Source organism: Phasianus colchicus, chromosome 15 (genome assembly GCF_987193195.1).
Source record: "Phasianus colchicus chromosome 15, bPhaCol1.hap1.1, whole genome shotgun sequence".
Classification (NCBI taxonomy): Eukaryota; Metazoa; Chordata; class Aves; order Galliformes; family Phasianidae; genus Phasianus; species Phasianus colchicus.
In genome coordinates, this window is record NC_143450.1 from 8,710,211 (window position 1) to 8,725,858 (window position 15,648).

At 43.5% G+C, this 15,648-nt stretch overlaps 1 protein-coding gene across 4 annotated transcripts in view; it reads right to left on the reverse strand.

Annotated features, from left to right (window-relative positions):
- Positions 1-7,441: 7,441 nt before the first annotated feature.
- HTR4 (5-hydroxytryptamine receptor 4) overlaps positions 7,442-15,648 on the reverse strand; it is a 100,239-nt gene continuing 92,032 nt past the window's right edge. For 3 of the 4 annotated variants that reach the window (XM_090150841.1, XM_090150839.1, XM_090150840.1), the window contains exon 7: positions 7,442-9,885. In XM_090150841.1, coding sequence (XP_090006967.1) covers positions 9,798-9,885 — 88 coding nt within the window. In that variant the 3' untranslated portion in view covers positions 7,442-9,797. Of the gene's footprint in view, positions 9,886-10,698; positions 10,876-15,648 lie in introns of all 4 variants that reach the window. The other variant, XR_016471337.1, reaches the window with a different exon arrangement.

Here is a 15,648-nt window from a genome sequence, read left to right on the forward strand (position 1 = left end):
CTGTGCACTGTGCTAAATACCCTGCATGCCATGGACTGTTTTTTGTGTTCTGTTTTAAAAGAGATTGGTGGATCCAGAAAATCTGTCCATTGCATTTTCCCCGGTCCCCCATACATCTCCAGATATCTGTGTGCATCTGGAACATTGCCACCAGGCTTACAGAAGCAGACATAGATATGCAAGGCTTGAGAAATGCTGCTGTGCGGTTTCCTGGTTGTAAGCAGGTTTGTTTGTTTGCACCTGAGCTTCCCCATCTATTTTGTTTCCTTTTGGGCCAATTTGTTATTCAATTTCCATGTCAAACCCTGGAGGGCACAAAAAGGTTTGCACTGTTCTGGCTGGTTGCTAAACTTCCCTCAGGATGCAGCCCAAGTGCCTGTCTGTGTGCAACAGGCTTCCCTCTGCCCCGCTGTTGGTATGGCAGCAGATTGGGTGATCCTGCTCTGCTCTTCTTTCTCCCACAGAAAGCCTCCAGCTGAGACTTTTAACTCTACTGTGCTAATATATGGTGGCTTTGGAGTGAGCAATAAAATCCATTTACAGCACACTTAGCAGCGATATTTGCATCTAGATATCAAAGCAAGCTGTTTGTTTCAGTCCAAGGGCAGCTTTGCAAATATTAAATCTGATAGGTAATGAAAATGATAAAGGAAGCCCTGATGTGATTGCATAATTTCTGTCCCCTTCTTCCTCCATGTGTTTTGCAGTGCATGTGGCTTCAGGGAAACAATTAAACAGGAAAGATTGTCTCTCCTGGCTAGCTCTGACTGAGCAATTCTTTGCCAACAGACTTCCTGGGTGGGATATACTGTTAGATTTATATGCCTGTAGTGCAGCTGAAGTTGTCACAGAGATCTCCTCTTACAGTCAATGAAGAGAAAAAAATTCCAGGAGATAATTTTGATGGGCAAAGGTAGGTATTGATGAGCTCTCCGCTAATTGCAAAGCAAGACCGAGGTGTCTTGTGCCACTGCTTACAAGTCCGTGAGCTCTTTCGTCCTTCTTTTTCCCACAGCAAGTAGGGGTAGCAGCTCTTCCCAAGACAGGATGAGGTGATGATATCCAAGTTATTCACATACCTGAGAAAAGTCATCTAAATGGAGTACGTAAAGTACATAGATAAAACAGACTTAGGATACGAGCCCTGTGGAGAAAGAAACGTGGAGCACTGTGTCTCCGAGATGGGCAGTATGCTGGTCCTTGCTTGTTTCACTGATTTTAGGATAGAGAAACAAAATCAGTGTTGGGTTGTGAGAAGTATTCTGAAGGCGTGTTTTTATTTGAGGAAAAAATGATGGAGGTGAGAGTTGTCTCTAGCTGCCAGACTCTGGTGTGTTAGAAACCATTGCATGCTCATGCTCTTGTCCATGATTTCTGCTGAGTTGCTAGATCTGGTAATTCAAGATTAATCCCTTGTCGGATGAAAATGGCATGTTTGTATGTACACATGTGCACTGCATGTGATAACAGCACAGCCAAAGCTCAAACTAGGCTGAGGTAAGCTTTCTCCATTGCAGACTGTTGTTACAGAGCAAACCACTAGCTTTGTGTTTGCAGGGAAGAACTTCTGCATCCTGTGGTATGATGTGTTCAAAGGTGAATCTAGCATTTAGTATGAGAGCGTGAGGTATATTTGAATGCAGATGTGCATTGTTTGTGACAAGAGGTAAGGAGACATTTCAGTGTTAGGATTACCCAGCCTGAACCATGGATGCTGACTTTGAATTAGGCAGTCCACCTATATCACACTCTTCTATGGAAAGATGAGACAGGAAGATGAAACTAGTTAGAAACAAGAAGTACCTAAGGGTTTTTGCAGGTATCCTCTCATAACCTTGCTTCATCCCAGAAGAAAAACTTTGGCTGAGAGCTTTCAATAAATACAACTTAATCTGAAGTGCTTCATTTAAAGACCCAGAGCAAACCTCAGCTTTCAGGGATAGGCCATTCTGAAGAAGAGCTGCTTAAGAAAAGGATGAATTTCTGCTAAGGAAGGTGCTTGAAGAACACCTTTCATAACACTTATTTGCAAGAAAACATCCAGCATTGTGACAAAATGGACCATTAAAATATCCATGCTTCCACGGGATCAAAAGGAAAGGCACAGAAGAAGTCACTGTACTCCTTCAGCAAATATCTCTCTTGATGGTCCAGAGTTTATATCTTAAACTTTACAAATAGTGCTGTGAAGGATGTACAGAGAGCTGTACATTGCAGCTCTGGCACAAAAGGAGGAGTGGCAGGGTCAGTCTGCTGCGTGTACTCATAGTTTTGCTGGGGACAAGCAGCCAGATCTGTGGCTGAACACAAGAGTCTGATGGCAACGGGGAGAGAGCATAGTGACTTTTTGCCACAAAACTCAACAACATTAGTTTGATCTCCATATCTTTCTTTCAAGCTCTTCTTTCTCAAGGATACTTCTATGCAAAGATTTTTCTAGGCAAAAATCATGGATTTAGCTTCTGGTTTCACTGCACTCCTCTTTCTGACTCAGTAGTAGCAAGGATGGGAGCAAATAAGTAGAGGTTATCAGCTTAAGCATTCCTGGTCTAGCAAAGGGAGAACAGTCTGTCCTTGAAATGGGAAGTGGGTTGTGCTCATGATTGTCTACAGGGAGCCAACCCTGGCAAAGCAGAGCTCAGCGTAGGCTCCTGGGGTGGCTGACACAACTCCTGGCTGTTCTAGGCTTCTACAGGAGGAGCACAGATGTCCACAGCTTGAATTTCTGCGTGAAGGTGATTGCTGATACTGATCTTGGGCTGCTCGTTGAAAGCCGTGGGAGTGGTAGCAAGTGAGTAAGGGTTGGATGTAGCAGTGGAGAGCAATTATGGGAACTGGCATGGAATAAACATACCTGTGTTAATCTGTTTGGATCTTCATGCCTGTTTGTGTTAATCTATGTCATCCATAAAGTAACCTCTGGATAGCTGTTTTTCAGTTACTGACAGTGCTGTTATTGAAATAATGCTTTTGACTCTACTTTGTTTTCTGTTTTTTATAGATAGAGGGATGCCTGTGAGTGGGACTGGATTTAGAAACCAGTGATATGCGGATGGCTGTTGATAGGGCTTTCAGAAACTCATCATGGCAGGAGCTCTGTTTGGTGGGTGGGATTCAACAGCCAAGGAATCTGATAAGAGATTAATTACTGAGATGGTGTGATAGGTATTTAGTTCTGATATCTCAATCATTGCCCAGCTGAAACGCACCCCATGGCAGCTGTAGGTCCTCATTTGGGGCCTCCCAGATCTTGATTTTGAAGAAATCTTCAAACAAGTCATCAAGTATGCTTCTTAGTCAGGAAGCAAATCATTTTTTCTCTTGTCCCAGAGAACTGAGAAGCCTCCTTCACAGCATCACTAAAAGAGTACAGACCTTGGCACTGCAGAGCTCGTGTAAGGAGCTTCATCTTGCATTGCAGCCCACTGTGGTGTGGTCCAGTAGAGATAGGGGTTTTTTTTCTTTGTATTTTTTTTCTTTCTAATTGATTTCAAGGACTTTAGAAGACAAAAAAAAAAAAAAAAAAAAAAAAAAGCTGTACGTTGTCAAAACAAATAATGTGTGCCAAAATAATTTTAAGCTTTTCTGGCAAATCTTCTAAATTCACTAAGTAATAAGCATATATTTGACAGGAAGTCCAACAGTGTGGGCAATTTCAGTTCAGCTTAACAGGAAGTGAAAGAATGCAGGCCCATTAACATTTTAATTGGGTAAATTCTAGTTAAATTTTATCTTTTTTATTCTGTGAGAAAGCTCCAGCAATAAGGTTGCACCTTGTAAGATGCTGAGTAAATATGCGATGATTTTGGATTCTGCAAGATTTAAACAGCCCAAAAACTTGAAGGAGCTATAATCTTTCATATAAAGGATGGTCAGGCACAGCACCAGCTCCCCAAGGCGCTGCTTACAGCCCCAAGCTGATGGAGTTCAAGAAGTTCTTGTGTCAGACACAACGCTGTCGGATGTGTGGTGTGATTTTTAGGTGGTGCTGCACAGAGCCAGGAGTTGGACTTGGTGATCCTTGTGGGTCTCTTCCAACTCTGGTTGTTCCATGCTAAAATTAGTAGAAAAAACATCAGATGTATTGACTTTTGGCATGTTAATACTCAGAGATGGCTGTGGAAAGCTTAATGCAAAGGAAAAGATAGGATCCTAAACAACTGAAGGATTTACAGTTGACAGTTAAGAAATGGAAATGATCTCTTTGGCTTTAGCATCTACAAAGATGGGTGAAGAAAACTCAGGATGACTCAGAGTCTGCTGGCTGTGGGCTGGCTGATCAAGGAACCATCATTTTACTGGCACTGCTCTGTATTTCTTATCCACGCTAGAAGTAAAATGGATGCAATTTGGACCCAGTTGGTTTGTTCTGTTCCTCTCTATTAACTCAGACTGACACCAATGAATACCTTAAGTACTTTTTGATTCTTCTTCATCTTTGCTGAGCAGAGACATTTTTGAGTGTTATTGGATTCTGAAAGCCACAGCCCTCAGTCATATTGTCCTTAGGTTGAAGATTATTTGTTAGTTAATACCTAAACTGAGAGGTATTTTGAGATGCTGCACTAAAGCGTTTAAGTACAACTGCTACACCAGTGATGATTACTCACAGGGCTCTTGATCTCATGTAGGGGGCAGTAGGAGAGGACAGTAAAATAAAAGCCCTTTTGAAGTGTGCTGAAGTCAAAGGCAAGTTGAGTAGCATTCAGCACTCTCAGTGTTGACTCATATTTAAGTTTTCAGGGGTTGCCATGTGCAACTCCCTGAAATGTCATTTGCTATAACAGGAACTTAGAGAGAACCAAAGTTTGGAGAAAAAAAGAGAGAGACTCGCTGGAGACAGGGATTCATGCTGCTCAAGTTTAAATTGACCCTAATGATGGTTTTCATTGCTTGTGTGAGATTGGTTTGATCACACTCATTCTGCAAGCTAGACCAGCATCACAGTGATCCTTGAGCCCAGTGGGATGGGGGAGAACTCATGGATTGGGATAAAAACTAGGACAGAAATAGAAGGAGAAAAGAATAATAGTTATATTATTGTGTGTGTATATATACATGTATATATATATAACCTTCACTGGTATGACAGTACAAGAAGCAGAGAAACTGAAATGTCTGCAAAGCCCTGCTCAGCAGTAACTAGAACATCAGGAAAACGTTGTTTTCCTCCTAAAGCCAAAACATAGCATCATACCAGACACTGCAAAGGAAAAATCAGCTCCCTCCCAGCTGAAACCAGGACAGTGTGTTAGGCCAACGCGTGGGCTCCTATGACTGCAAGCAAATTGTCTTTAGTATTGCTAGTTATAATTATTGTAATAATAACCAGTAATAAAATAAGATTATCAATATGACAGTATCTCTGTAAACAAACAGTGGCTGCATGTACCCTACTGGCTGCTCGGACTTGCAATGTGTGCACAGACGAGAGCACTGGGAGAGTTCTATGTGCTGGATTTGTTTTATCCACCTAAGACCTCTGCTAGTGCACGCTGCATACACCATCTCCTTGAGGCATATATTTGTATATTCACGTCTGCAGGGATTTCAACATTCAAACAAGCAGACTATGAAAAACACAGCTTGGGGCCAGGCACTGTGTGGATGAGAAGTGTAAGGGCTTCCCACTCATCACTACAAATGCCCCTCTGCTCCAGCACCAAGTGTGTGTTCCACAAGAAGCCTTGTCTCAGCTGTGCACAACAGCAAAATGCTGTAGTGCAATGTGAGTGGAAATCATTGCCTTCATTTTTAAGTTGCTTTGGTAAATGTTTTCCTTTCTTTCTGTGCTTATCCAGGCACCAGGTCACATACTAGATCTCTAACTGCGTGAAAATGGTTTTGAGGATTTACTGAAAACATTTTTCAGATTGTTCTGACGAGATTCTCTCCTTTTTTTCCAGTTGTTCCCCTCTCCAAAATAAATTCAGTGTCGAAAGAACTGTGAAGGATAAATTTGGAAGGGACATCTTCCCATAAGGATTCTTCTCCCTGCACAGCATTTATGAGCATGACCTGCTGGTACACTTGGGCTGCAGCCATAACTCCGTACATATAACTATGTAATGTAGCTGCTGGCTGCCTCGAGCACTGACATTTATGGTGTGTCACCCAGTATTGCTTCACATCCTTCCAGACAATCTTGATCATCACCTAGTTAAAGTGTATGGCCTCTTCTGCACTCTTCCATGGAGCTGCTGAACACTGCCTCCCGTTGGTGATGTGTTTGTTATGCCTCTGAATTTCACTTTGCAGCAGACAGTCTTTGCTTCTATCCAAGAAAACTGAACAGTAGGAGCATGGAATGCTGCTGAGCTGGAGCGATGGCTTGCATCATGTTGTGCATCCTTGCATTGTAGGGCCCTCTTAAAGTCAGATGGTCCACTGCTTTATAGTGTTGGACCAGGTTTACAATCTGCCTCAGAAGGTGATCGACCTCTTCTCTGCTTCCCTCTTCCAGTGCAATAACTTTGGGTTTGCTCGTCTGGGTAAATGGGCTACTAACAAACACCATGCAAAATCTTAGAAATGCTTCCTCTGAAGCCTGGAAAAACAGAGAAATATGGCAATACAGCTGTGTTGACAGAACAGTCTCCTGAAGACTATTTAGCAAAGGCCCAGCCAGCCAATTTCTTATTAGCTAGCTGTTCTGCTCGCACTTTGTCTCTGGCAAGGAAAAGTGTCATCGCTTGTAGTCCAAGAAAACAGCTACAATAGGAACTGTGCTTAACACTTCTGAGGCCTCCTACATTTGAAATACAATGTTCCTAGACTATAAATGTGGTAGTGGGACAATTTGCTGGTGAGTGCTACTATCTTTATGTACAAAATACGTGGATATTAGAGTGAATTGTGAGATAGGGAAGTGAAGGATAAGTGAGAAAGAAAGCCCCTTTTCAGTCAAATTCACTGGGAGACTCAAAGAAACAGAGCAGGAGGTGCTGGAGGATTATTATGGCATATTAGGGGATATAGATATTAGGAGTTTGTATTATAACCAATGGTTCATCAGTATTTTTGAAGCAGTGCGGCCAGATTCTCCCTTCCCATTCTAGCATATGGGTTTCAGTATATTTTCAGTATATTGCAAGGAAAGCTGAAAGCATTATCTGGTAACATCTTAAGTTTTGAGTGAAAAAAATACAAGAGAGGAGCATGAGCTAGAGTTTCCTGCAATGTACATTGATCTTTATTTTTAGAAACAGCCAATGCATTACAAGTTACTCAGCACAGGCAGAGACACTGAAACCACTAACCAAAATGGTCAATGGGAAAATGAACTCAGAGGCTGCAAGAGCAGCTACCCTTAGCAGAGGAAGGAAATCAAAAACAAGTTCTTTCCCTGAGACAGCTCCTTTTCCAGAGACATACTGATGTTACGGATGATGAACAATGCTGTTTACTGTGTTTGCAGAAGCACTGCTGCGATTATTGACTTATTAAGCAGAAGCTGCCAAGTGATTCTTGACAGCTTTGCTGAATCCAACCAGCCATTAGGCAGAGGTGACACTAAATAGTGTTAAGAATGGAATCTTTTTTTTTTTTTTCAGTTAGATTTGTTGACCATTTTGGTTAGTGAGCTACTGAGCCCATTGACAAAGCCTTCTGAACACTGCCCATGAGAAGAACTCAGCGCTGAGAAGTTCATTTTTAAATTAAGAATATATTACTAAAGTACATTTAAATACAGGAGAAAACAATGCTTCAGGGATAACCAGAAACAAAGAACACCCATGCAGCTGGTTCCGTATCACTCAACATATTTCGATGCCTTTTAATGAGGACAGATGAACTCTTCTCTAGCATTTCTTTAAGAAATTTGATATTTGGAGCTAATCCTAGGCAACCTGTTCTGCAGTCTTGAGTACCCAAGTCCAGACAGAACCTGTGTGAGCAGTTCCATAGAGGTATAAATCATAGGCCTGAAGCTCTCTTGGATGCATTTCTTCCCAAACTTTCAATGAGATCCTACTTTTTCGCCCACCAGTGTTGATTTGGAGTTAACAGCAGAGGTGAATTGACACTGAGTTCTTTTGGAAATCCCTTTAAAAGCAGGTCACTGAAGGACCGTCCCTAATGATGAACTGGAATTGACACAAACCATCTCTTATCATCCCTTTTCAAGCAGCTCGTGTTCTTCCTATCAGCACCTGTGACCAAAACACCAGTGGTTGGTCTCTAAGTGTCGGGGATTTCCTACACAAGGATGTGTCTGGCTTCCTCTAATTAGAGCTGTTTCTGCCCACAGTTCTTTTGGATCGTAAAGGAAAATGAAGTGAAGCTATCACTGACTGGTGTGGAAGAAGCATATCAAAGAACTCAGACACCAAGGTGAAGAAGTCCATTGTTCTCAGCATGCACAGTTTTCCTACTGAGCAATAATTTTGTTCAAGGCAGGATTTGTTTGTTTACAGTAAATATCTGTCACATAGCAACAGAAATATTACTAAATAATATACATAATGTTAAGCTCCTGGGTCTCGAAGCTTTTAATGAACAAAACTCACACATTCCTGATTAAAAAAAAATAATAAATAATGTCACTATAACTTTTTACATTAAAAATGTCTGTACATGACTACACAATATAACAAAGTACGATTTTATCTTCTAGGTTCAGAGTAGCATCTCTGGGTTAGAACTTCAGCTAAATAGGCATGTAGTCCTGATCCTGCATATTTCCCACTGCAGGAAAATCATTTTTCCCAAGTTGTGATGTCCACAGTTTGCCTACCATTTATGTGCAAAAGTGAAAGCAGCTCACAGGGAACACAGCAACACATACATGCAGGAAGCAGCTTAGAACCGAGGTTTTGGCAAACAGCTGTGTGTACAGTGTTGTCTTAATGTTTTGAAGCTTCTTGCCTAACTGGAAGAGAACAGAAGGAAACAGAAAAATAAAGATGGAAAACGTAAATAGGAGTCTGTCTTCCTAACGAAGATAGAAAAGATTCTTAGATGGTATATTTTTCAGGATGGCACTTAGTGACGTATTACAGACTGACAGACCAACCTTTCTGCTTGCTGACAGTGCCCAAAGTTTGCTCAGATGAGGGCAGTGCTGGCCAAATGCTGGGTGTGAGGCCTTAGAGCAGCAGAGTGTGGCTCAGCAGTGGACTTCAACAGTGGTCCAGGACCTGCTGTTAGCTGGAGAATGTCTCAGTAGGCCTCTCCAGCTTGCCAGGTACTATACACACCTCCTGAATCCTGCTCCAAGGAACCTGGCCAGGAAGTATGATAAAAGCATTTACAAGAAAAGCTCTGCAGGGCAGGGTAAATCAGCAGCTTGTGCTGATCTTTCCCCATAACAATAGTCAAAAGGCAAACACTTCTCCTGTTTGGCTAAAGAAAACAATGCTGTTTCTCTCCTGGCAGCATTCAGCCACTTGTGGGATCAAGCAATTCATCTCATGTGATGCCAGGGCTTCAGAACTCTTTAGGATCAGGATAGCACAGGACAGAGTAGTGGCTCATACAGAGCTGGCATCTGGAAAGGAGTAACAGGAGTCCCTGTTCCAGGCAGATTGCATCTGTGGTGTTCCTTCACAGAAACCTGCTCACTCCCAGGGCAGGCTCTGATGCAGTCATATGGCCACACCATACAGCACTCAGGGACCTTCCTTGGCTCCGTGGATCCACACAGCGTGAGGCTGGGCCTTCATACAGGATCAGTGCAGGCAGCCCCTGACAATGCAGATGAATGGGTGTTCGTTCATCTGCTGTCTGGGAATCCTTTGGGTGTCCTAAAAGGAACCTCCTCCTGCAGCTGGGCTGTTCCTCTTCTGGGACTGTGGCTAGAAACAGGACTCCTGGGATTCTGGGTCATTGTGGATGGGAAGCTTCTGATGTTCCTGATGATGCCCATTATGTAAAACAGCGTACCTGGGAGTGGGAAAACAAAGCTTCGTTAGTGCTAGATAAAATGCACAAGCTCATGTACAGTGAGCTCCTGAAAACCCAGAATCATATCCTCTAAATATTCAAATCAATTGACCTGGAATCATTAAACTGGATGCATCCTTCCACTGAGTATACTCAGGACTTAGGCTCCTAAAGTACAGTGCTTACAATGCTGCTGAGATGTCTGAGGTAGATGATATGAGAATCCTCCAAATGATGTATCCACCAGTTCCAGTAAATCAGCCATGGGCTCAAGATAAAAGCCATGATATAGAATCCACTGCCTGTCCACATTTGTCCTGGTGAATATTGCTGGGGGAGTTTTCCCTCTGACAACATACTAGATGCTGTTTTTCAACACTGTTAGGTCTGATTGACTTATACAGGTTATTGTACATGCAGACATATCCACTGAAACATCTTCCCACAGGATTCCATCGCTTTGAACAACGACCATAAAAGTTTCCCAGATCACATTTGTTCTACCAACAAGATACAGGCTTGATGTAAGAAACAAGCAAAGACAGTTTGCATCTGACACTGAACAGACACTCTGATTAGATGACCATGACGCATACAAGCCTTAATGCAAGTTTGATTTCCCATACCAAGTGAGCCACAGCACGTGGAGTGGAGTGGTCCAGCAAACCTCAGGGACAGCAAAATCCCTGCTATGAACGGTGACGGGACAAGAGCCAGGAGAGCCCTCACTCTGAGAACAGGGCAGGTATAGTGGCACAACAGACAGGCAGGCACTGAAAGCTGACTTCACAGAGGACAGCCAAAGAACCAAACCTTTTATTTTTTCTTCTGCAGGAATCAGAAAACGGTTGGGCAATTTATCAGGTGATGCCATTTGTTACAAAGCTGATTAAGCTACAGAGGAGTCATTGAGGTGTCCCAGGATTTCTGTTGGCTCACAGGGTTTGCCTGAAGCCGCTGGCATTAAATCAGCACTTCCAGCTGTTTACCCTGTGGGGAAAGAGGAGCAGTAGGAGAGCAGGAAAGAGCATTTACAGGCGAGGTATGAAGGCTGTGCTGTGGGTGTGCTGGGCATGATTTGGTAGCAGCATGTGATTCTGTACAAAAAACTTACCCACATCTCCAGGAAACTGCTAAAGGAGTCCTCTGCTGTCAGGATTCTGTGTGAGCAGGGTTGTTTACACACATGGTAGTTTCTCCCATCACATAAAAGTTAAAGCTGCCTGCCACATGGCACAGTTAGTGTCAGGGCAGCTTTGTAACAGCCTTGCCTTGCTTTGTGCCACCACATCTCAACTGATCTGCATTCTGAAAACACCATTATTTCTTCAGGCATCAGAATCGATGGGAAGCAAGTTTCAAAGAGAAAACACAGCAGCAGCTGAGAATCACTTCTGCCTCACCTGTATGAACACAGCCCATGTGCTCAGCCTGCCCAAAAGCCATGCACTGCAGGGTCTGTCTCTCCAACCAGAAATCAATGCCTGGACCCTATGTGTGTGGGCTAAATGCTGCCAGATTTGTCAGCTAGATCTGAGTAATGGATATAAAGATATAATCTCTGAGCAAGGAAAAAGAGAGATTTAAATGCACTGAATAAGTTATCTGCAGCAAATTAGTTGCTCAGCTTTCCTGCCTGTAATGAGTTCCTATATGGGATTTATATACACTGGTGTGCAAAGCAACCAGGCTTGATTAAAGGCAGCATCCCACACTGTCCCTGCACCTGGCTGCTCCCAGAGCAAGGAGCAGCATCACTATCATGTCCCACTGTGCCACCTGCCAGCTTCGCTCGGATCTGAACACTGCCACCCAGCCACAGACCCTGGGGATCAAAAGGCACTGCTACCCATACAGGGACCCCACAGCAGGCATTTCACATACTTGCCAAATGGTATTTTAATTGCCGTGATGACCAATTTGGAGATAATTGTTTCTGTGTCTCTTGCTGTTTCTGACAGTCCAATGGGCTCTTTAATTAACTGCTTAGATTAGCTCTCAGCTCAGCAGTGGGGAGTTGTGTGGTTTTACCCCCCGTAGGCCCACGACCAGAACACAAAGCTCCAGCGTTGTTCTGGGAGCACAGCGAGAGCTGGGAAGGACAAACCACCAGGACGCAGCGCACTCTGTGCTCTCTGCAGACCCAGCCCTCGCACCAACTCGCACAATTCCTTACGGAAGTGCAGCCAAAGGTGCTGTCTTTTGGCTTTCCCAGCTGTAATGAAGGAGTTGCCATCCCCACAGAGCCCTCTGGGCTACTGCAGAGCACAGAACTCTGGTAGGTACCAGAGCCATAAGGGTAGTGCTGCTCATTAATAAAGAGCGAACTGATGACAAGAGGCAAACACAGCCCTTCCCAGCTAGAGCTGACTCACTAAGGAGCTAAGGGTCTGCTGCACCTCCTGCCCTTTGCCTGCCCGTGAACACTGGGCTTCATTTTGCCTCGTCAGCCTCTGCCTCTTTAACCTTGGCCAGGAGAAATAATTTTGCTTCAAAAGCCATAATAATAGCACAGAAAAAATGGCAAAAATGAATGGCCCCAACTGCCCAAGCATGGCAAAGCGCTCAGCTGGGCTAAGGCAGATTAATGGGGGAAGCAGCGCTGCCACAGAGCACCGTAGGTGCACAGCTGTCCCCACTCTCTGCTTAGTGATCCTCTCCCAGTGCATCTGCTTACATGATTAATTGCTTCCATTTCTGATCTGGCAGAAGGTGGTTCCTGCTTTCCTGGTGTTTGATGGGGACTCAGGTGAGCTTTTGCATTGCTGGGATGACTGAGGCACAATTGCCACAGACTCTGGGGATGGTTAGGCACAAACCATAGAGAAAGCTGATGAGCACCAAGTTTCCCTGTATTTGTAAATCTTTTTGGTGACCTGTATATTGTAAATGCAGAATGAATCTTCAAGCTCTTCCGCAAGGCAGGAAGCAGAGGAGCAGAGCTTCAGCTGTCAATTTCTTATAAACTGGAAAGAGCTCACTGGCTTTTTGTTGAGAAGTGAAATAGATCTGTGGGTCGTGTGGCACCGAAAGGTCTTCTGAATTTGTGCTGGTTTCTTTGAGTTTGTCTTTTAAACAAATACAATAAGCAATAGTGCTGTAAAAGTGACCGGGGAAAATTTTCATGTAAAGGCATTGCAGGCTGTTGTTCTTTGGGAAATGTCCTTCATTAGCGTTTTTAACACTTGTGTGTGTGTGTCAGTTGTTTGCATTCCAAATGAAACACTTCCATTTAAAGCAGCCATTAAATTTCAACAAAACAGAAATCACAAATAATCCTTATCCAGCCACATCTTCCTGCCAGCAGCGCTGTGGTCCAAATTAAGGCACAAACCTGTTGTGCTGAGCGCTGCTTAGCTTCTTCTGAAGACAATCCATTCCCTGTAAAAATGTCCAAGTGGAGTTCATTTACAGCTAGGAGGCTGAACAGATCAGGGTGGTCATTTGAGGGAGGTTGAGGTATCAGAGAAATGTGTGATTACAGACACAAGAATAGGTCAGAAATAATAAGTTGCGAGCTAAAATCAGAGTGCCATAGGAAATGCTTTTCCCACTCTCCAGAAATTCTCCCAGGCACACACTGTGCCAGCTGAGCAGCCCTACATGTTGGTTCCCACCAGAACCACAGTTTCAGAGGGGAACTGCTTCTCTGAAGCCTTCACAGTCAGATCTTAGGAAAACGTTTTCTGAACAAGGTAAAAAACATTAATGCTTCTGGTTGCTCTTAGTGAACACAGCCACCTTTCCCACTGTTCTCCCATTCCTTGGTCCAGCTCCTCTCCATCTTAGCCTCTGCTAATTCATTGCCTGCAAAATTCTGATGACCACATGCCATGGCTGTGGGGGTACCAGTGCTGCCAATTGCTCTGATGCAGAAGAGCAAAGCTTTGAGCTGTCAATGTTTCTGAGCAGACTTCCCACTGAAGCAAATCTCCTGGTTGCAGTGGGGTGCTGGAGGTAACCCAGGCAGGGTGTGCTCACCAGGAGGAGCGAGGGCCAGGAATTCGAACTTGGGTAGCACCAGACCTGGGAAAATAAACACTCCTCCAAGAAACCTTGACATTGTGTCCTGCTGTCATCCATATTCAGACCAGATCCTGAAATCTCAATGTGGGGGGAGAAAAAGGCGGGGTAGGGGGCAGGAAATCTGAGAAATGAAATATTGCAAAGGGGGATGAAGAGCAAAGAAGTGTCTGAGGATGCACTGAGTGACTTGGAAGGTGGTTAGGAAAAAGAGATTTCCAAAGAAGAAAGAAGCACTCCTAGCTCCATAAGGAAACCTCCAGTTAGTTGCAGGTGCACTCAGTGAGTGCTCATTAGGACTAGAGGGAGACAAAGCATCACTAGGCAGGTGTGGAAGATGGTAAACTGTGATAAACTATGAAGACTTAGGTCTTGACTCAAGTCACTTTTAATAGTGGAAACTACCATTATTGAGCCTTAGGTATTTGGATCACAGTCTGGGCATAGATGGAAGCTGGCTTTAGCCCCGTTGCAGTGGAACAGAACCTCCAAACTGAATAAAGAATTGGATCTTTTCTTAGAGCTGAAAAATGTGGTTTCCAAATTCTCCTTGTTTTCCTTTGTCACAGCTGAAAATCCTTTTGATGCTTTGCCACTGACAACACACAGCACCATTGCTCTAGCTTTATGCTCAATATGGTGCCCATCTCTCAAAACTGTTTCTTTCAGGTGGGCTTATAAAGTGTAAGTAACTCTCTTCAACATGAAATTGGGATCACAGTTAACAATCACTTGGCAGACCGGAGCAGGTTATTTTAATGAACACATCATTCTGAAATAAGCCTTCCACCATCTGTTCAGCTCTGTAATTATAAACGCAAACAATATAATTCATAAATGCACTAAAAACGTACAGGAAAAAGAGAACAGCTTAAGATGAGTGTTTGTTAGTTCTTCCAGACAGTGATGCATCTTGATTCCTGTTTCAGGAACAGGTAGTGAACAGTCTTTTAACTCTGCACATTATGGCAGCCACTAACCCACAGTAAACAACTGCTGGCAGAGGATGGCAATGCAGATCAGTGCAGCTCATGGCTGGCATCATGATTTGCCATGCCTACACCAGAAGGACCCAAGGAAGATGGTGCAGACCGTCCTGTGTCTCGGTGGATGAGGATAAACCTTGAACACGTGTTTCAGAACGGCAGCACTGAATGTGCCTGTGGCACTGGAGTGCCATCCAGGGCTGCAGGAGCAGAGGATAAACAAAGGTGACTGTGCTATTTGCTCCCTGAAAAGATGCTTTCAGCAATTTGGAAAACTGGGAGATCCTGGGGAATAATCAGGAAGTTGGGAAGAGTGAGCATAAAATCCAACAGACTCTGGAATTTGCTCTTTTAATCTGTGACGTTTTTCATTTTGAAAAAGGCAAAAAATAGTCTTATTTTTTCTTAAACCTGAAATACACAAAATGTCAACATGAAATGTGAATGAAATACATTGTTTCACTTCCATTTTCTCTTGGAAAAAAAGAATAAGTGTGATCCAAATGAAATGTATTTTCATGAAACATCCAATTTCAGTACAGCTGCATATTTAATTTTTAAAAGGTCAGTGGAGAGTTGTCCTCTTGCAGTGACCAGGCTCGTAGGCCTCTTGAAATTAAAGCTTGCCATCTCCAGGCTGAGTGACTCATGCTTCCAGCCTCTAAATTGAACTTCCACATTTGACCATCAGTAGAAAATACACAGCAAGATGAGAACGACTCCCACACCCCCTCAACACGATTCCTATGGTGAG